Consider the following 23,105-nt stretch of genomic DNA (forward strand, 5'->3'; position numbering starts at 1 on the left):
TGTCATTGTTTGTCAAATTTCAGCCATGGCAGGTGGAGATGTCCCTTTCATGAAGTCTAACAACCAATTTAGATGCATATGAGGGGTCATAAACTCATAGTAAGGTGGCACATCAAAGTTGGAAATTTTAATGCATGTGAGATCAAGGTTGAATTTCAAGTGCATGAATAACAATGGAGAGGATGGCCTTCAATGATATGAAACATGACAATATTGCATAATGAGGGTCTTATATGACAATAATAACAATTTTCCTTTGTTAATGCATTGATTGATAACATGTTATATTTATACGCAATCTATGCATTGATGGATAACATGTTAATATCATGCCAACTTTTTTTTTTTTTAAATAATTTTTAAAACATTTCTTTCATCTGCTTGACATTAGTTTTGCCTCTAAATAAGTGATAAAGTTCTCATTGTTTGTCAAATTTCAGCCATGGCAGGTGGAGATGTCCCTTTCATGAATTCTAACAACCAATTTCGATGCATATGAGGGTCATAGACTCATAGTAAGGTGGCACATCAAAGTTCGAAATTTTAATGCATGTGAGATCATGGTTGAATTTCAAGTGCATCAATAACAATGGATGTGACAAATGACAATATTGCATAATGAGGGTCTTATGTATAATTTTAATATAATGCAATAATAATAATTTTCTTTTGTTTATGTTTAGAGTTTATTTTAATTCTAAACCCAATTCATAGGCCCATTGTACTATTTAGTTAGTTTGAAGATAAAATTATCTAAAAGGATCACATTCTCTTTAGCTTATAAGTCTCTCAAAGGTTATCAAGTTTACAAATTATCTTGAAGTTGACGAGTTTTGACTATCTCATATTTCCAATTATATTTTTTGTTTGTCTTTTTCTTCTATGGTCATATACCTTTACTTTTCTAACCTTTTTTATTATTATTATTTTGTCCTTTATTTGCTATATATATTAAGACTAATTCCTTCAATTTTCTTCTTTCCCCGTTTTTTTTTCATATTTTTTAGAAGTTTTTGTGTTTTCAAGTATTGTAGAACTACCGTTTGGTATAAAGTCACAATAGAAAGCAAAATACATAAAAACAAGTGATGTTATTTATCTTGTGGGAATCAATACATATGAAGTTGTATTCCCAAATATTAGAAAAGAGAATGAAGAGCTTTATATTTATTTTATTAATTGATGAAAAGCAATAATAAGCATGCATGAAAGCTAGAGACTAATAAGGACGTTGCCCCTGGATGTTTCCAGGAGGATGATAGTTGCAGGTGATGAACCACCACCCATTTTTGCAATGAACGCTAGCACACCCAAGATAAAGTGAGTCACCCCAAACAATCTGGGTATAATGCAGGCACTCTCCACCAACACATGAGTTGGAGTTGTAGTCATAGTTTGGCTTCTCAGTTACCCAAAACTCGACTGCATCTGAACCTGACACTGAAGTACCATACACTTTAGCAAGGTTCTCTCCGTACGGCCCTCCTGAATTCTCCATGCTGCAATGCGCAGCAACCCGGCTACTAGCATATCTCCTGGCGTAGGCTGCGACTGTCTCATTCCATGTGATGGGCTGCACTCCTACCTGTGCCCGTGCAGCATTGTGGGCGTCCACATAGTCTTGGGGGGAGCTCTGAGCTAGTGAGAAATGAGCCAGGGCTGAACCTAATATGTAAATGGCTAAGAGAAACTTGTGAATCCCCATTTTTTATGTTCAGGGAAGACAGGATTTGAGGGTTGTCGAGTCAAATAGGAGATATAGTTCAAGAAGTTCTTATCTTCTTAAGGGGATCGGAGGACATCATCATCTCAGACGAAATCACAAGGGTTTAAATGGTGTTTCCTCGGTCTCACATGATTTCACAGGATTTGGTAAGTAAATTTGGAAGATTTGTTTAGATTTTTTAATATTTGTCAGGATTTAACTCTTTACTATAAGGATTTGGTCATTTAATTTGTTATTATAACCATTTTATTTTATGAAGATTTATAAAATTTCAATTAACAGTTTCTAGCCAAAACTTTTCTTGCATGTTTGTACTTTAACAATTGTATACACCTAACCCTTCAAATTAATGGAACGACTAATACTATTAGCTTTTATTAATTAAAATAATATATATATATATATATATATATATATATATATATATAGATAACTACAATTCTAATGTCTGGTTTGAGATAAATTCTTATTTTTGGTTTTAGTTAGGAACTAAAATCAAAGTGAGAGTAAAAAATTTTAAAAATAATATTGATATTGAAAGGGTTATTAAATGTTGAGGAAATTTTTGTACAAGTCAAAATAGAGTTTATATAAGAAATAATATTTTTTCTAACTTTTATATTAAATTTTTTTAATTCATAATTTTTTAAAGCAAAATTAAACAAACAAATGTAAAAAGTCTTATTAATTTTTAAAATAAGCTTTTAATTTCTCAAAAATTGATCCAAATTGACCATGTGACAACTATTTCTTGTTTTATTTCAAATTAAATAGGAATCTTGTTTCAACTATATATGCATTTATAAATTTTCTATAGGTCAGGTGAAGACATCTCATTGTTGTCTACAATTATCAACATGCACCAAAAATAATAAGAGAGAATTACCTAATAGGGTAGGTTGAGGGTGAAAATGAATCGAAAGGGTCACTCGATATGATAATTCCTCAAAAATGATTGTTTTTTTATCTTACCTATTTGCTCTTTGAGTCAATTTTAAAAATAAAATAAAACTTGTTAGAAAAGAAAGAAGGAATAGAAATAGGGAAAAAAAAATTGTACTTTCATTCATAGTGCCCTCTCCATCAAAGGCTTCCATTTTCTCGTCATCATCGGGGTGTGTTCATCGTCATCGTTGTGCCCTCAACATCATTTTGGAACTCGTAGTTGTCATCGTATGTCAAATGTTTTCTTGTATTTTATATATTTATATTTGAGAAATATTATTTTCTTTGATTTCACTTTATAGGGTTCTTTCACACTTATTTCAATTTTCAGATATTGGGAATGGGAGAGAACTTGCATTTGTATTTCTTCCGTAAGATTAATAGTTTTGAACATGAAATATCTTGCAATTCCATTAATCATGTTACTTTCTCTACTTTTTGGCCCCTTACACATGATTTCTTCGTTTATTCAATTTTTTCCCCTCATTTGGCTACAAAGAAAGTATATAAAAAAAATAATTAAATGTTGGCTTTTATGATTCATGTTGTTTTGGTTTTCATAAAATAAAATAAATCAACCTCAACTAATCCATATAGTTTAACTAACCATAGTTCAGTTGGTCTTGACTTTATTTCATTTTCTTTTCTTACATTTTCTTAGAAACCAAATGAAGCATTATTTTAATTTTTTCCATAATTTTAATGTCTAACTTTGTCTTGATGTTAATATAATCATTTACATGCTTTGTCTACTTTTTGGTTCAAACAACTATGCACCCTTCAATCCAAACATTACTTTCATGGTTGAGCTTAATTTTTCCCTAAGACATTGGAGTAATTTTCCTCTTCGTTTTTTTTTTTTTCCTTAGTACACACATGCAACAACTCACATGTCCTTTTCTTTTTCTTGTTTTTTTTTTTTTTTCCTTTTTTTTGGATGTGGTTATTAAGGGTAGTTATAGTATTTTTACAAAACTGGCCTTTGGAGGAATTTTCACACTTTCAACCCATACTTTAGAGGACTTATCAACAGGGTTACCCTTCCGAATTATTTTCACCCTCAACCCACCCTAATGGGTAATTCTCCCAAATAATAATAATAATGCAGACAAGACACTGCAATACGATAGCATCTAGATTTCTCTCAACAAAAATAAGTAATTATTTTTAAGGTTAAATTTCACTTCTAGTTGAGGTATGTTTTGTCCAAACCTATAGCCCGTATGAAATTAATCCTTATATTTTTAAAATGTCAACATATAACTTCCTACCTATTTAATTCACAACATATAACTTCCTACCTATTTAATTCACAAAAAGATGACGACAACAGAGATAATTAAGCATGACTATGATTAGACAAGTTTAGGTTTTTTCAAATTATCCAGATATTTTATGTCACAAAATAAAAAGGTTTTTTCCCAAAAAAATTGAGGAAAAATAAAAAGAAAAGAGAATACAAATAAAAAAAATATTAAAACAAATAGGATGAAAGAAAGATAAAGAATGATAAAAAAAAAAAAAAAATTGATTTAAAGTTAATAAATTATTTTTATATTCTTTTTTAAAAAAAATCATTTATTTTAATTCTTATATATTTTATTTTCTTTTATAATTTTCGTGTAAGGAAGTCTTTTTCATTTTTCTATTTTTTAAAACCAAACATATCATAAAAGTGATGAGGCTTATGACTCACATAAAACCCTAGCCTTCAGCCCTGTTTGGATCGAGGCAAAAGTTCTTTGATTAAGTCTAAAACTCATATGGTAAAAGAGGTTTTGGTTTGCAACAGTTTGGACATAGCCATCTACTGACTCTATGCTTTTTGGGGTTGAAATTTGAGCAAATTTCATGGAATTAACGGCCACATAACCAGAAACTGAAGGAAGAAAATTGGAAATTTTCAAGAAGTGGAGGCCCACACAACCGTTGCTATCAATGTCCAAAGATTTAAATGGGGTACAACAATGGGGCTTTAATGCCATCATCCAACATTTGCAATTAAAACCAACCGACCTAACCTCAGACAAAACCCACCTGTGAATCACTGGCAGAGGAATATTTAAACAACTAACTAATAAGAGAATGAAATTGGGAGATGATATGAATCTCAGTTTTGAAACTTGATATTGTTTAGATGCGTTATGAACAAGTCATTCCAAGTATCCGTAGTTCCTGGTAGGCACCAGTGCATGCAATCGTCATGCTTCTTTCCACCAGCTGTGGAGGGATGGGCATCTGCTCTAAACTCACTCATCCGGGTTATCTCCAAAATATGGAAATCAGAGCCTTTCAGGGCCTTGTATAGGTGCTGGTTCACGAGGCGTGTCTCCACATTTGTCCCATTGTTCTCCAAAGAGAAGAGTTCTTCAACCTGAAAGACAACACTGGAACTTACAACCTTGGTGGTAGTGATAAAAATACAACCTTCAAACTATGAGTAGCAGAAAGGACATGGTATCACATGGAAAAGCCCATAAGAGGAATGAATATAATAGGGGAGAAATTCCCCTCAAACCAATTCATGTGGTCATTTGTTGATCAGAAAGAGAAAAACTAGATGGGCAAGAATTTAAGCAAATTTTAAGATTATGACTGTCCAGTGTTCTTAGTAGTTCCTTTCTTATGAGTCTATAGGGCTTCCTTGAATCTTATTTAAAATTTAGAAAGTCTTCTTAGCTGGAAATTACTTAATTCAAGAAATTTCTATTCCAGTTCTATTTTCTTTAGGTTTTTGCTTTTTATGAGTATCTGCTTCAAGTTCAATTATAAGTGTTTTCTAGGGTTCCAAACCAGCCCATCAGGAATTAAAGAAACTCTATTTTATATAAATATTGGTTAACTTTGTTTTTATAAGATTCTTTTGCTTGCCTATAAAGTTTTCAGGAGTATAAACAAGGAGCTATTTACCAAAATGAGATTGGAGCTTGATTAATGGAAATATGAAAGTTCTAGTTTGAGGATTGAGCATTTCAGACATGATTGTCTAGATTCTTCTTATTGCTCTCATTCTTCATTCCTTTCTTTTAATTGTTCCTTCTAATTTGCTGAATCATTATGTGAACTTTCCACACAATCGGCCCTGACGATAAGAATAACCAACTTTTTAAATATGACACCCTAACCCTAGCTTAACCTCACCTTTCTAGCACTAAAATCTTACATTTTCCTTGTTGTCAAGAAATTACAAGCAGCATTTTTCCTAAATTGCAGGCCCAAGCATTTAACCAGCAAACCAAACAACATTCTTCTACTTCACTGGCCTTTAAAAACATTAACTTTCCTAAATCTTGGCCAATTGGGTGAATGGAGAGCGTAGAAACCATTATTTTGAGTTCAAGTATTTTATCATGTGTCACCCACCAACATAATGTTCAATAACACTCATCATTACAGAATGATGCTTACTTGTTCTGGCAACAAAGGCTGTAGGTGCTGACAAAAACCACCTTGGTCCCAATCACCTCCTTCGAAATGTCTTGGGGATTGTGTGCGGAAGAACTTGATCCCACCGGCTCGCATTCTTCTCTCCACAAATGAGATCTATCAAAAATGTAAATATAAAACTTAAGCAAATTAACACTCCATAGTGAAGATGTGCAGAGTAACATCTAAAATTTGTTCCCATCGAGACTTGTTATCATTTCATTATTTTACTTCATGTTATATTGGTCATCTGATTTAAAAATTTAAAAACAATTAAAAAGAGAAAAAAAAATGAAAATCCAGACGATGTCACTGGATAAATGGTAGCAAAGAATGTAACACTTTTGGCGTTGACAAATCTCCTCATCCATCTAGGCTCAGGTTTGCACCCCTAAACATGTGACATGTGAACAGTTCTTCTTAGATAATTTTAAACTTCTGTGCCTGATTATTTCACAGCTTTTCCTCAAAGATAATTCTTAAATTATTTATCCATAAAAGAAGAAACCCAAACAAGCCTATAAAACAAGTAGCCATATCACAGAGTAACAGACAAAAGAATTTTAAGAACAAAAGTGCATTCAAATGTACAAAACAAGCATTGATGCCTCCCTACTACTTGGGTTGGGGAACACAAATCATGCCTTGCCATTTTAGCCATACTTGTGCAAATGTAAAAACAGTATCTTATGAAAGAGATTTCTAAGAATGGTTAAATGCTAGTTTACAGAATTGTGGTTGCAAAACAATCTCCACATTCTGCAACTACTTGAAAATGAGTATTTGGATCAGGTGTCTTAACATCCACTGGTCAAACCAATTTTACCATGTCTAATGTGAATAGTCGATTTAGAAGGGTTTTCATCTTATATCATAGCCAGAATCTTGAAAAACAAACAGGTAAACGTCATACCATGTGTTTCAAAACCAAATCAAGGCCAACATGGGGAGGTAGAGGAGGAATCAAAGGCAGACCGTTCTCAAAGAAAAGCATGGGTGACTTCACAGGGTCAAACTTTGAAGGAGCCCACCACCTAGAAGCAAAAAGCCAAATAAGGTGTGAGAAAAATCTAGTAGCACCTACAAAATTGTTTCAAACTCAAAACAAATTTAATGTATACAAGAGACTAGTCATTTTTGTCCATAAAAAAATTCCTCCATATAAAAAAAAAAAACAAAAGAAATTCCTATCCAAAAGAAGAAAAAAAAAATAGAATTGAACTAACTTATAACTTATAAGATAAATGTGACTATTAGGTGTGAGGAGCTGGGCCCACATACCCCTGAATAAGTGCACTGAGCATTGAAGGAACCATACAAAGGGAATATGCCAAGTTCTTTTAACTGAAAAAAGGAAGGGTCAATGACAAACATTTCTATCCCACCATGCAAGATTCATACTCCCCAGGTGCTTTCAATGATGGTAGCACTAACGTTTCTTAATATGTCTCAATTTACTAAGTATAAAGCCAGATACGTACATTTGCCACCTTCATAAAGCAAAATATAATTCACTCTAAAAATCTAGCCTAAGTTGTTAATGTAAACTACAGCATATGGTGTTTCAAGGTGAAAACAACATTACCAGTGTCCTGTGTTAAAGATAAGAATATCATGGAAGCTTGGAGCCTCTGCCCATGTACCATCTGGGATATCGACATCAACTCGAAAACCCTCTTTATATCCAAGAGATTCTAATGTGCCACCATTAGCATCAGCAGACCACCTACATGAGATAGGAGTGAAGCAAGCCTCTGTTACATGCAACTAAAGGATAGCAGGAAAAGTGGGGGGGGAATGTAGCAAGACACCAAATCAACAAATCCAAAACAAATGTTCAAAATTAATCCAACCAGACACCACAAGTAAAATTTTAGAGAATCTCATTTGCATGATATCCTAGAGGGAAAAAGGGAAACAGCATCAGCAGTGATTACATGATCTACAGCATTAACCCAGTCCGATGCAAAAGTTGTTCATAGAACATGCCAGCTGACATCATGCACACATCCATGATGATTCACCAGCATATGATAATCATGAAGCTTAAAGCAAATGACTCATCATGGCAGAGGACTTCACTATAAAGAATAATTTCTAAAATCATCAATGATAACTACTTGACATCCAATGTCTTCACATTTGAAATGAACCCCAATTATTTTCTACCAGCAGTCAGATCTCCATTAATACAATGTAGAAAATAACATGCCCTCTAGAATAAATCAAGCTTTTCTCCATCCATTGCAAAATTTTCTGATTCTTAATTGTTTGGGGTTGAACCAAATGCAAAGAACTGTAATCACTATAACTTCCAAACTCATAGACCACAGACTTGGGAAATGTTTTTGCCCAGGCTGACCAGAATTCCAGTAAAATGTCTCTGTTTTAAATATTAAGATACAGTTTTTCATAACACTTTTTCCATCGGCACAAATAAGGAACCATCATCTCAGGAGCATCAAGGGATCATTTGATTTACGTGAACTCCATGTTTTATAGAGCCCATCAGTGACTAAAATCCACCACTTGATTGGGGGTCAAGTGTACAAAATATGAACTAGAAACTTCAAGTTTTAACCATCAGATTTAAATTCCTAATAGAAACAGGTTGTAAAGTTTTCCACCAAGTTTAATTAAAATCATATCTAAAAAATTATTATATCAAACTCATTTTAGACTTTTAACACGCTTCTTTATAACTAAGGATATCCCCCCCACAAGGGTTTGACACATAGGGGAAATCCTAGCAAATCATGTAATTATTTTAGTGCAATTGATCTACTAACTATATAGTGCATCCTGATGTTTTTTGCTCTTTAGAGCATGTTTTAAGAGAAACCAAGAACCCATGCATTCTGAATTATACAGTGACTCGTAATGCATAATTATCTCTTAAACAAACTTCAACCAATGACTCACCTTCATTACATTTAGGAAATCATGTTTTCAACCGATACTTCATCCACCATCAGAGATCACCAATTGATGGGTCTCATCCAATATATCAATTGTACAACAGTACAAGTTCTAAATATCTTATTTAAATTTTTATTCAAAACCATATAAAAGGTTTTCCACTGTCACAAATTTAGTTGAATTTGATTAAAATTATATCAAAAATCAAGAAAATTTTTGTGCATTTTTTTTATTATTATTTTTTGAATCACTATAGGTATCCCCCCCAGCACTATCCCATTAGGGTTTGGGCAACAGGACTAACCCTTGTAGATCACATCATGTTTTTTGTCCACTTAATCTACTAATTATACAGCAGGTCCTGATTTATTCCAAAGTGGCATGTTTTAGAGGAACACAAACCTGTGCATTTAAAACCATATCTAAGTCAATGTACTTTGAAACTTAATACACAACCAATCATGCACCAAAAAAAAGGATTCATCTGGTAAGTGAGATGAGCTATATTACCTAGATGGGCACCCTTCCAATACCACAGTATTTATACTTGATGATAGACTAAGGGTTGAATGAATTGGATTCTTATGGCATTCCAAGCTCTTCAAATCTCAGATAGTTAGCCTCTTTCTACAACATTCTAGCATGACTTAATTTAAAAAATAACAGTACTGCACAATTCAAAATTCTCTATATCGAGTAGAAAATGCTCTCAGGAGGATTTTATTTGGACCTACCCACCCTACAAGACTAAAACATTGGAGATTTCCCTTTTAATCCATCATTGATAATTCAACCGCCGGTCCACTAAAGATATGAGACTAGTAAATTAAGTTTCTAGTTCTTTGTGAAAGGGAAATGATTACTCAACACATTAAACACCAGGAATGCACATAGCACCGATACTGGAAATATATCACTTGCTAATCATATATTGAGGACTTCTGATATAAATCACAGGCACGCAACTGTTATATTGTTTTGACATATTTTCAATGGAAATACAGGGTATTGATATTATCATGCTGATCTATTGATTATTCTTGATATTTTATCCCTTTAAGTACTTATTAAGAGAAAAAGAAAATAACTTTAAAGTTACTCTTGACTAAGACAGGTTAGCAACATGAAAAGAGAAAGAAAAAGTGATTTAACATGTGTGTATGAGAGAGAGAGAGAGAGAGGGGTCAATCAAAGCCCACCCTTTTAGGATATAGGTTTGAACAAAGCAAAACAATCAAAATAATGTTCAGCGGTTGCTTTATTGAGAAGCATGGTCAAATAGAAATAGGCCAGTTAAATAGTAAACATGGAGCATCATGTTTTCCGTTTTCTAAGTGTTATCGTGAAAGGAATCCACCAAGACAGAAATGGGAACTTTACTAATGATCCAGAGAGAAGCACGTAAAATGAGGACTTTTTTTTTTTTATAGGTAAGTAGAGCTTGTATTAGAAGCGCCTAGAAATGGTGAAAACAGTACACACAAAGTATACAATCAGAATGCCAAAAGAGCTAGGCAAAGAAGACAAAAAACCTTTCCCCTAGCTAGACATATAGCCATTCTATAAAGTCATTCATAGACAAAGTATGATCCTCTATAAACACCCTAGCCCAATTTACAAGAGTATACAAAAATGAATGTTTTAAAGTTTGGTTCAAACGTTCGATATCACTGAATGCTCTTTCATTTCTTTCCTTCCATAAGGTCCACATTAAGCATAAAGGGGCAGCCCTCCAAGCCTTCTCCCTCCTCTTACCCACAAAGGCACCATGCCAAGCAAATTCCTTTTAATTGAAGAATGAAAAACCCACTGCACACCAAAAAGGGAGAAAATCAAACTCCAAAGCATTGTAGCCTTTTTACAAAACAAGATTAAATGATCACTAGTTTCCTCTTTCTCTTTACACAAGTAGCACCTATTCGGCATATTCCATCCCCTCTTTTTTGAGCTAGTTGATGGTCAAAATTCTCTTCCAAGACGCTTCCCAAGCAAAAAAAACCCACCCTCATAAGAGCCCAAGACCTCCAAATAAGACCCCAAGGAAAAGGGTCACTATAGGCCCTCATGAGGGAGCGGTAGAGGGATCTAATAGAGAAAATGCCATCCCTACTTTCTTTCCAACTCAAAGCATCCTCCACTTCTCTTCTCACTACCAAAGGATGCAATTTTCAGAACAAGCTCTCCACCTCTTCCAATTCCCAATCATTAAAATGCCTTGAGAAGTGAGGATTCCAACAACCCAACTCCCCACTCCCCTCCCAAGCATTTGACACCCACTCATCTTTGTTTATCGCCAACCGGTATAGGTTAGGGAATGCTTCTTTCAATGTTTGGTCTTTACACCACAAGTCCTTCCAAAACTTGACCTTTCTCCCATTCCCAACAATAAAGCGAGATCTGCAACGAATACCCTCCCATTCTTTTCTAATAGCTTTCCACACCCCCACACCATAGTCTCCCCTTGCTACTCTCGAACACCACCCTCCCTCATCTAACCCAAATTTGTTGATGATGACGTAAAATCAAGACTTTCTATCATTATTACTAATCATCGCACGTTACTTCGATACAATGATCTCCCACATTATTTGGGAGGGACAAGTTCCTGTGTAAAGGACAACCACTCTAAAATGTGTAGTCACATTTTAAAGACATGAGGGTTAAGGGAACCAAAATGGATAATATCTACACAGGAAAGAATATTGTGATAGATGAACTTCCTATGGATGAATCCTCATGTTTCCTGATAAATTCTCCAATAAACCACAGTCACTTGCCCCTATTTTTATACCCCTTCTCCCCATCCCTCCTCCCCCCACTCCCTCACCTCCAGTTTTCATTTCCCCCAGACAGCATTTATTTTGGTAACTTCAACAATCTTATGTTTAGATGGATCATACAAGGACCACAACCACCACACACACACACACACACATTTTCACCTATCCAAATTCTTAGTTAGTTCTATAGCACAGACATATGCAGATATCCAATTCTTAGTCGCAATCTCATTCTTGAACAAAAAGTTGATGAACAATTTTCAGTTTACTAAATGAACATTACATATTTGGTCTGTGTTAACATCATTTGAAATGAATCTCATAAAAGTAGAACTGCTTCAAAAAGAAGATCGAACATACAAATAATCCATTTTGCCCCACAACCAGAAAAGTAAGCAAAAAGAAAAACAAGATAAAAATAAGTATTTAGCAATAACATTACACAACCTTAGTAAAACAATTAGTTACTCTAAGCACTACAGTTAGCACAGCTTACCTACCATAGCGCGCCAAAAGATTTGTTCGATGATATGCAATAGTAAAGTTATACTGAAGAAATGTAAACCCCCGATCAGCACCAGCAGGACGCCACTTTTTCACTTCACTTGACGCTCGCTTCAGAGTGCAGAACAGAGAAACAAACATATTCCTATTCAAGGAATCACCAACAAAGCCTGCACTGTTGAAAAATCATAATGTCCATAAAAAGCATGACACATCCAAGTAAATATAATTAAAAATAAACCAAATTAAATTAATAAAAATCCAGAAACACATAAACTGTAAGATCAACAAGAGCGATGGAGAGTTCCCACAGCAGGAGCTTCAGGCACAATATCCATAATTGGAATATGAAAGCCTTGGTGCAGAAAATGGACAAGATGAAGGCCAAAAAGAAAGTGAATCGAGGTGGTGAAAAAAGACTCAATTGCCAAGAACTAGAAGGAAGTAGTTTGCTGATTTGAATTTAGTAATATAGTGCAGCCTCATTTCTAATTTGAAACCCTTCTGCAACGTATTTTATGTCTTAGGTTGTTAGAACTCATAAAACTGACATTCCTAAATTTTGTCTGAACCTAATAAATGCAAATCATCGGAAGACAAAACCCTTTTGCCAATCAGCTCCAATTTACCCCATATTTCATTGGCAGGTTCAACAAAGGTTTCACATTACATGATTATTTCAAAACTGTGGTGTTTATGCTGAATTGCACATGACCCTAGCTTGTAACCAAATATTTCACAAACAAGCAGTATTCAATTTCTCAATTTCCTCCACATGTTCCGTTGACAAGAAACTACAGGGAACTAAAAGAAACAATAATTTAAAGTCTAATAACCTTCATCCTGCAACCCCACAGAAAGGAGAAATGCCTGTCAACCCAGCTCAATAGAAAACAACTGTCTACCTTACTTTAAGTGAGTCACTTGACCAAAACAATGCAAAGCACAAACATTCAAAATTACAGGTGCTCTGGCATTTTTTAAGACCAAAACAATTAACATATTCATTTTTATAGTTTTCTAGCAATGCATGTTAACATATGGAAAAGAAAGAGGAAAAAAAAACATTTAATGTTTTCAAAAACAGTTCTTGAAATCGTATCACCAATTTTTCCGTTCTCTTTTGAAAAAAATTCCCATTTATGCTAGCAAACTGACCTATAATTTCCTTCTTATTTTCCAGGCAATCAAAAGAGAGGCAATTTGCTTTTCAAGTGAGAGAGAGTACCAACGTTGGTGTTCCTGAACCGCTCCAAAAACCGAACCGGATCAAACCGAGGAAGATCACAGCCTTTGGGCTTCCAATGCCACTTGATAATATCCAAACCATTGGATTTATTACTGGCAATGCAATTCCATCCCTTGAAAATCTCCTTACATGTGTGATCATAAGGCGCAGATCTCACACTGGGATCATAGATCCACATCCCATCCGAATAATCGCACGGCTCAACCAAGATCGGAGTTCCAGAGGAATCGCTACGTTTGAATTGGAGGTTTTGGTGGTTATGAGGAGAAACAGAGGATTTGAAGAGAGAGTAGACGAGGAAGAGAGAGGCGAGGCAGAGGAGAGAGATGAAGAGCAGAGACATGGAGCAGGAGGAGGAGTGAGAAGCGCTCTTCTTCGCAAGATGGAGGGAGTGACCTCTGATGGGCATGGCGGATGCTGCAGCTAGAACCAGCTCATGTTAGCCCACACAATCCTTGACGCTCTCATCTGTTTGGTTAGTGGGAAAAAATAGTCCATCGCCAATATTAATATTTATAAACAATAAAACAAGGAAAATGATTGAAAAGATAAAACAAGAATTCTGATTCTGCTTCAAATTTTTATTGTACATTCAATTTTTATTATTTAATATTAAGATAAGTTTAAAATAAAAAATAAAAAAATTCATAATGGATTTTTATTTAATGCTGTTTAGTGATTTTGATTAATGATAATTAAGATTAATTAAAAATTATTTATTCAATAAAAATTCAAAGGAAAAAATATTTTTATTCCATATTTATATTTTTTATTATTTGATGCTAAAATTATTTAGTAATTTTATTTAATAATAATTTTTAATAAAAAATTAAATAAAATTATTTTTATTCATAAGAATATTAACATTATTTACTAAATTTAATTAGTTATATTTTGAAAATAATTAAGAGTAGGATATTTTATAAAATATTTAATTAGACATCAATAAATAAATGCTTATTTATTAAATATAAAAAACTTAATTAAATATAATTATTTTAGTTATGATTAATTAATTTAATAAAAAATAAGTATTTTTTATGTAATATCTAGATTTGTTGTAACATTTATAGTAAAAAAATAAAATAAAGTAAAATGCTAAATGATACTGCCACGTCAATGACCATTTCTACCACCTTTCTATGCCACATGGCAAAGGGTAATACTAACAATTTTTTTTATTTAATATATGAGAACCACCTTTTATTTCATTTGATCTTGCTAGTAAGTATCATGCTATTATTGAAGAGCAAAATAAATAACATATATTTTATGTTCATATAAAAATAAATTTTCGGTTATTTAATTAGAAGAGTTTTTGAAAACCCAATTTTTAAAATTTAACCACCCATCTTTTTTTTACCTCATTTGGACGAAAAGAAAAATAATATTTTTAAAAATCTACATGTAAATACATGAAATAATAAAAAATATTTTATGTCAAAAATGAGTTATATTTAAAGAAAAAAAACTGAGAACAATTTCATAATTATTTCATTCCCTTTAACCAAATATTTTATAAAATATTAAAATATGATGATAAGAATTAGATTATAATCATTTTTTATATAAGTTTTGATTTATAAATATGCTTTTCCACCACCTCTTTTACAACAGGAGACTCATTTTTAAATCATCCCAATCCAAAACCAAAACCATACCCAATTCTACAAAGAGAGATTGGTCTTAGATTGGAATCTTGTCACCAATAATACGTTGAATTTATTCGATATTGATTGTTATGAGACGATCAACACATGTAGGTTTGAGCCCCCGTAAAGAATCCTAAAGATTTGACCATTGAAGGTTACTCGATTATCATAAAGAAAGAAAAAAGAGAGAGAGAGAGAACCAACGAAGGGAAATGAGTGCAAAACCAAACAAGAAAATTTTGGATCCTAAAAAATAAATTATCTATCAATAAAAAAAGGTCGAGAGAGAGAGAGAGAGAGAGAGAGAAATTCACATGCTCCGTAGCACCGATGATCTAATGACAGGTACATATAGCGAAATCGTAATATGGCAGAAAATTTCAATTCCTAGCAGTAAAAAATGGTAACAATGAAGCTGATGATTCCTATAAATGTGTTAGCAACAGTTGAAGCTTCAAAACTTACAATCAAATGGGCCCTTCCATTCAGACCGACTCCAGGTACTTTCTCCAACCTGGCAGAACAGGAAGAGACATCCAACGGTGAAATATATCTGTTTGACACAGTGCCATAAATATGTCATACAAAAATAGTTATAGTTTGTTTCATATTCGTCAGAACTCTGATGGGAATTACAAGCAGCAGCAGCACTGGGAAACAACCACCTAACTTACAAAGAATACATTTTAAGAGGCCAGCTCACAAGAATTTACTTCCCCAACAAAAATAAATTTCAATCAGAAGTATTTACAGTCTTATGAATGCATTACAAATTACGGCCAATACAAGTTCCACCTAAATATGCTTTCCCTTATGCGAGATGAGAATGCTTGGCATGTTCACTGAGAAGCTAAAGGAGTCGAGATGCGGGCTCAGATTATCAGTGGTTTGACTTGAGGTGGAAAACTTGGCAAGCTGGCTTGTAAGACCTCTTCATTGAAGTCTGTTCAAACTTCTTTGTCGCAGCTTCATTCTCTTCTAAGCTGGTTTGAACAAAAAACCTTATCCACCAAGATGAGCTCCGCAATTTTGCCTTCACAGAAAATGTTCCACATTGTCATTTGTTTTAAGTCACTTAAGTTTTCTTAGCAGCAATAAAAACTCACAAGCATGCAAACAAAGGCCATCAAAATGAAGAGAAGTTTGCAGAAAATATGAAAGTTGTCAGCTTTTATGATTTCCTATTTTCAAGAATTGCCATGATATGTGGGCAAGGATGATAGTGATGATGTTGTCTAACACACGCATGAGGTGCGAAACCCTAAAGATTCCCCAAAATCTAGAAATCAGGACAAGTTTGAGAAGCTATGACATTGAGAATATATAGTAATCTCATGTGTTTAATTTTGATTTCATAGAAAGAAAAACAGTTCAAGCTTAAAATAATAAGAAAAGTCTGAGCATGGGATATGCGTTTAACATGACTGTTGGTAAAATACATAACTAGCTGCTATGTCCAACAAATTAACAAAAAAATTCTAATTTCATTTGAAGTAACCTTAAACTTGTGTTGGTTATGCCTTGGACACTTCAATTTGGCCTATGAGATAAAATTAAAGGGAGCAGCTCAATTCCTTAGCCATGTCCATGAGTCCCAAAAACTGTGAATTAGATAGCTCTGATATTAAGACACACCAGTGCCTGACACTGGAACCTGTCCATGTAATATAGCAATTATATTTCCTATTCTTGAGCACATTGTTTTGAGTAAATAAAAGCAGACACTTCTACAAGTACCAAAACAGGTGTCAAACAGTTGTGACGTAGGTGAAGGCCAGCATGCCAATCAGCTACAGGGAAAGTTTTCCACAGATAATAGATCTACAATATGCTCACTTTCTAACAAAACTTGCATAGGTCATTTTCTTTAATCATTTTTCTAAGAGCAAATTCTTTTCTCGATTTTTTACTTAAGTTTTTTATTTCAAAATATTGCCAACCTAATTAGATGGCATTAGGCTAGTTCAGCAGAGCTGACCTAAGTCGAACTAAAAACATGGGTGAGCTCCCCAGGCATTGCATATAACATGCACTACTCCAAAAAATATTAGGAACACAAACATGAGGATGATCGGATTTCTCTTGAACCATTTCATAGATCATCTTTCTGATGCTAAGCACCCGAGCAAGAAGCCAGATGCTCAGGCCCCTGGAAGGGGTATCATTGTTTGGTTGTTGCCAACCAGAGAATCAAAGGAAGGGGATCAAGCTGAACAGGTTTCAGGATGCTTGAGCTCCATCAACCAATAAAGGCTGTATACTAATCTTAAATTGCATCAACATTCTCCAATTAGAGGAGTACAATTCATTGAATGCGCAGTCCAAACAATTTGAAGGTAATGCATTGCAAAAATATATGGTGCCTTTCACATCAAACCAAGTTAATGAATAATACTGCTCAACTAGTAAACAACAGGGAGAAACACCTAAAAAAATAGTTACTTACTGGGCGACCAAATTTGGATAGCTCTGCAACTTTAGCCCTATGCTGACCTGGATAACCTACATAACCAAATGAAAAATCAGCAAAAGTTTGAGGAGATAACATTTCTTTTTGAGAAAATAAAAAGGGAAAAAATCACATGAGCAACTGATGGAAATATGTTTGAATGGCTGTATCTATCTCAAAAGTTATAAGAAGGTTAAATTCTGCTGCAATTTATTTGATCATTTTCAGAAGCATTAATTGGGTAGGCATTCAACCTGTATATTCATAGCTCAAAGTGGTTGTAGTTCACTGGTGAGAATTTTGTAGAATATCCTATCAACTGGAAACACAAGAATTCTTCCCCAAGAAATGTGAACACCAGCAAAATAAACTCATAACTAACCCAACAGTAACACCAGTTGATTGAATTGAATACTTCACTACGACAGACCATAAGCTTAGTTTACTTCCAACAGGAGGAAATGCATACTAACAACTTGACCAAGGCTATCGTCAAAATATTCAGGTCACTAGAGAGAGAAAGAGATGTAGACAATACCAAAAATTAAATTGACCAGGAGACAGAATGGGAAGAATGAAAAGAAAGGCATCTGCGGGATTTTCCTGACATTCCAACTGATTAAGATATCACCTAACACCACTAGTAAACCTTGTTTCAACTGGTTAAACTGAATTGATCAAACCAGACCTAATGACCAGGTTAATTCTGGTTGTCGTCATTTTTTTTCATTTTTTCTTTTTTCAGCCCCATTGGGACTTGAACCTGGGAACCTCCCATAAACTCACCCCAACCCTTTACCACGTGAGCTCTGATTTGGTGTCAATACAATTATAACTAACATGAAATTCTTTTCTATACGATGAAAGAACACAAAATGTTTAAGGGGTTTACCAGCAAAAATAACAAGACCTTCAGCAGATACCCTAGCCAGTTCTGGAAGAGTCCTGTTAAGGTATTTTGGAGACAAGTAATCTGATGCATCTGACATAATGACAAGAGTAAACGATTTTGCTCGATAGGGTAAAGGAAATTTGATATCAGCCACACGCACAATGCCTTTGCGCACAAGACTTTTACAGTTGGCATCAGCATCATCTATGTCATATGGTTCCACACCCCAGGCTTCAGTATCCTCTTCTTTTAACAATTTAGAGACCACTGAACAAGTGTAAGGCCCCACATGCAGTATCTTATGCATGCTCTCGCCATATACTTTCTTTAGAATAGGTAAAGCTCTCTGAACTTCTAATGTGCATGAAACACCACCTGCATATTCAAGTGATCTTTAGATTGGGAAAAGTTACTCCATCCAACAAACTTGCATACCACCAATACTATACAAAAAATCATAACTAGTACAGCTAAAAATTTTCTTGAAAGAAATTTAGGAGAGCATGACATATCCACATTCAGAAAGTTAAAAATGCACTTTCCTGCCAATCTCAGAGGCAGTTCATACAAATGATTGAACAAATACGTGTACCAAGAACTCCATGCATGCCTAATTACCACCTGCCTCATCAGTTACATGTTTACACTAGTATAAAACTAAACTAAAAAAAAAAATCAGATCCTTCATGGACACAATCCAAGCATCTCTGTAAAATAAAAATAAATTCAAATGCAAATCATCATTATAAAAATTACAAGAAAAATGGCAATTTAAAATCTGATCGAATAGCGTTTCTTTAATTTGATTTCTTATTAGCTGAAGACCCTGTTTAAGTTATTAGATGCCAAAGAGTGCAACATCATTAAGCAGAGTATCTCATAATCAAATGTGGAGAATCTCAGGAGTGGTTCCATGAAGAGATTCTCTCTAACCTGACTTCTTCAGGTACTTCTAGATTGTATGAGTTTAATGTAGGTTGCCCTCTTGCCAACTAGTATTAGCCCTATTCCTCACCCACCACCAAAATGGCCTCTAGGAATTTGGCATAAATTCATAGAGGATTCACACCAGGTTGGCTGTTAGTCAGAAAAATAATAATAATAAAATCAAAAAATAAATCAACCCCTAATAGATCTTACTTCCATAAAGCCAACTGAAATAGTTGGGATAAGGCTTGCAGATTTTGGTTCTTACATTTTAAGAAGGGTCAGATGTGCATTATGGAGTTCCACAGGTCCTGTATATAAAACATGTATGCTAACTTATAGAAGTAACAGTCTACTGTCAGCAACTTAATAACTGAAACCATTAAATATGAATTAACAAACAAGACACTCCCACATGTAACAATGTACTTGAAAACCATATTCAATTTGTGAAATAAAACTGGAAGCATGACATTTAGTAGGACATGAAAATATCATATAACTTTACCTTCAACTTTACTTAAAGCCTCTTTGTCACTGATGGATCCACCTGTCATGAAAAAATAAAGTTCAAAATGCTGGCAAAAAAAGGCAAATAACCCCATATTTTAATCATACAAAACGTTATGAAAAATATTATTGAATCTAGAGAATAACATCTACTATTCACCCAAGATGGCACATGATAAGGAAAGGATCTACTAGCAAAATGTGGGCCAGATAAGTAGAAAACAGAATTTAGTTTTTCATTCACGGTAGACAAGAAATATCAAGTTAAAAACCCAAATACAGACCTGAACCGCTATAAGCATAGACAATAAGAAGGATTGCGCCCTGAAAATTTTCAAAAAACAATTTGGTCAGTGTTTTTCTTATTAAACATACATCCATTTGTGTAACTGTGTTCAAGACCCAGTGTTTGCTAAAGCCATCCACTTGAAACAGGGAAAACAAGGCTCCAGCCATATATGCTCATTATTCCTAGAAAGGATAACAGGTGCTCGTTGAATACCACTAGCAGCAATGATGGCAAAGGAGAGAAGTAAAAGGGAGACTAAAATTTTAGATGAGAAGTACCAAAACCACAAGCCCAATAGATAGCAAAGGTGATGAGCGTGATCTGGAATGCAATGAGCCCATGAATGGAATGCCTCCGCCATCAGCAAACCGTCGAGCTGAACTTACTGGCCTCCTTGACATGGTTCTTCAATACTCTTGAGCTAGAAAACCAAGCATTGATTTAAAAAAGAAGAAAAAAATACTATAAAAAAGAAACTGTATGGAACCATATATGCTCAGCCAATAGATCAAATTAATAGCCTGAACAATGATTAATATATAGCAAAATTGTGGTACAGAATGTTACAATGATAATAGCAATAATAATATAAATTATTGGGGGGGGGGGAAAGAGTGGCATATAATCTCTCCTACACTGTTCTCAAATAATACCACTAATATATACTCTAGTATAATTAATGCCAAATAAGAGAAATTGCAATTAGCAGGCTGACAAATATGACATAATTAAAAGACGAAAAAATGACAATGAATTCAAACAGGAGCATTAAACTGCCAAATAGCCAAGGGAGAGAGCCCAAGATTGGAATTAAAGAACATGAAAGTGACAACAAACAACTATAGTAAGTTATTAATTAATTATGTTAATGGGTTATATTTTATCTTTCAAAATAGACATAAATATGAGTCAAATTCAAGCAAATGAGCTCCGTGAATCAAGAGAATGTTAACCAAAAAATATGGATGAGAATTCAAGCAAACAAAATAACTAAAGAAAACACACACACGCGAAGTTATCCACAAATATATCAAAAGTGAGGTCTTCCAAACAAGCCTAAATCGATCATTTCCGCAAGAAATCCAGAAAACGTCCAAAAGCAATCATTGTAGCCAACAAAAAGACATCAACTCCTTGCTTGGCTGCTAAGCAAATTTTGGGCGAGAAAAGAAAATTCCAAATCCTAGATTTTCATTGTCGAGGACCTGAGATGATAAAATCTCCCTTTGCTTAAGCAACCATTCGACTTTGATGCGCAGGTTTACATTTTTGAGAAATCAAACAATATACACTCAAGATTCTCTCTTCTCCTTCGTTTTCTAATCAACCAAGCAACCCTTAACACAAAATGAATCACTGTCTCAGACAAGCGAACAACCCAAAACCGAAAACCCCAACCAAATCGCGCAGAAAATAACTGTATAGCACCTCGAATTCAAATTCCTGCATAAAGACCTAAATCCCAAACACAACCCTCCGTTCGGACACTAAGAAAAGCTTGGACCTTTAAGAATCTTTAAATCAGCCTAGAAATGAAAACCTCACCTCAAAGTACAGCGGTATGGGTGTCAGGGAAGTGAAATTTTCCTATTCCGGGAAACAAATAAGGAAAAATCTAAAATTGGAAGGTCTAATTTGTTCTATGTTGCTGCATTTCTCGGCAACCAAACAGACGATAAGGAAAGGTGAATTGAGATCTGAGCAGTAGTAGAAGCTTACCTGAGATGAACGATCCAGATCTGTGAGCTCTCACTCCCTTGATTCTCTCATGAGAGAGGAGCAATATGGGATTCTATTCTATTTTATTAATTTTTAATTAATCAATCTAAGCTTCTAGGAGAAGGCCTACGCCTTATTATTAACCCATCAAATTTTTTTTACCTCATTTTCATTAAAATACCTTTATTATTTTCATGTAAAAATAATTTTATTTTTAAAATATATATATTATAAATATTTGAAATAGTACAAAAATGCTCTAGTTTATTTTCATATAAAAACAACTATTTCTTTTAAAACATATTATAAATACTTAAAATAGTTAAAGACATTTACGTGGAAAATTGGTTACTCTTTAAACAAAAACAATTTATTTTAAAAAATTCTTCTTCCAAGAAAAGAACAATTTTTATATTTTATATTTTAAATTTATATCACTTTTTCTCATTTATATAAGAGATGAGATTTAAAAATATATAAATATTTTTTAAAAAAAATTAATGTATTTAAATTTTTATTTTCTATGATGAATTAAATAAAAATTCTTCTCTTTTATATATATATATATATATATATATATATATATATATATATATATATATATTTCTTTTTAACACTTTTCATGATTTAAATGTTTGTCGTAAAATATTTTTTTAAATAATTACATTTAGAGCACAAAAAATTGTCTATTTATTGAAAAAGGTTTATAATTTATTTTGTACCGTAAAAGAGAAGAAATGGAAAGAGAAATAGTGGGAATAATCTACTTGTTGGTTCTATTAGTAGGTCTCCATTTTTTATAGAAAGTTGAGAAGAGGTTAACAGTAATATTTAAGATATATCAAGCAACAAAGGATCATTCATCTTAACAATTCTTATAGTAAACCCCTTATTTTATAACTCTCCCCCTTGGATGATCATAAGAATATGTCTCGTTAAATCCTTATTAAGAGGAAAAAAAAAATAATAGGAAGTATCTTTATGAAGAAAAATTAATGTAATATTCTTTAAATGATTTGATTATCAAGATTGTGTCGTTAAAAGCATTGACATTAAAACTTTGTGGGACAACTTAAACGAAATTAAAAAGAGTACATTGTACTCATACTTACAGTTTC

General features: G+C 33.6%; 3 protein-coding genes across 4 annotated transcripts; all 3 read right to left on the bottom strand.

Annotated features, from left to right (window-relative positions):
• Positions 1–1,219: 1,219 nt before the first annotated feature.
• LOC117911775 (basic form of pathogenesis-related protein 1-like) lies at positions 1,220–1,705 on the bottom strand. Its single transcript, XM_034826198.1, has one exon. The coding sequence runs from the start codon at positions 1,703–1,705 to the stop codon at positions 1,220–1,222; it is 486 nt and encodes a 161-aa protein (XP_034682089.1).
• A 2,866-nt stretch (positions 1,706–4,571) lies between these two features.
• Positions 4,572–14,034, bottom strand: LOC117911773 (protein trichome birefringence-like 13). Its single transcript, XM_034826196.1, has 6 exons — positions 13,529–14,034; positions 12,293–12,470; positions 7,683–7,823; positions 7,011–7,131; positions 6,080–6,214; positions 4,572–5,045 (listed from the first exon to the last, which is right to left on the bottom strand). The coding sequence occupies exons 1-6, from the start codon at positions 13,956–13,958 to the stop codon at positions 4,782–4,784; spliced, it is 1,269 nt and encodes a 422-aa protein (XP_034682087.1). The 5' UTR covers positions 13,959–14,034; the 3' UTR covers positions 4,572–4,781.
• A 1,628-nt stretch (positions 14,035–15,662) lies between these two features.
• LOC117911747 (probable pectin methylesterase CGR2) lies at positions 15,663–22,094 on the bottom strand. 2 transcript variants are annotated; one of them, XM_034826165.1, is made up of 7 exons: positions 21,988–22,094; positions 20,547–20,689; positions 20,264–20,303; positions 19,978–20,019; positions 18,543–18,917; positions 17,648–17,703; positions 15,663–16,234 (listed from the first exon to the last, which is right to left on the bottom strand). In XM_034826165.1, exons 2-7 carry the CDS (start codon positions 20,667–20,669, stop codon positions 16,082–16,084), a joined length of 789 nt encoding a protein of 262 aa, XP_034682056.1. In that variant the 5' UTR covers positions 20,670–20,689; positions 21,988–22,094; the 3' UTR covers positions 15,663–16,081. The 2 variants fall into 2 exon arrangements, with proteins under 2 accessions (XP_034682056.1, XP_034682057.1); XM_034826166.1 differs by lacking the exon at positions 21,988–22,094 and adding an exon at positions 21,814–21,956.
• Between the last annotated feature and the right edge of the window lie 1,011 nt (positions 22,095–23,105).

Source organism: Vitis riparia, chromosome 3 (genome assembly GCF_004353265.1).
Source record: "Vitis riparia cultivar Riparia Gloire de Montpellier isolate 1030 chromosome 3, EGFV_Vit.rip_1.0, whole genome shotgun sequence".
Taxonomy (NCBI): Eukaryota; Viridiplantae; Streptophyta; class Magnoliopsida; order Vitales; family Vitaceae; genus Vitis; species Vitis riparia.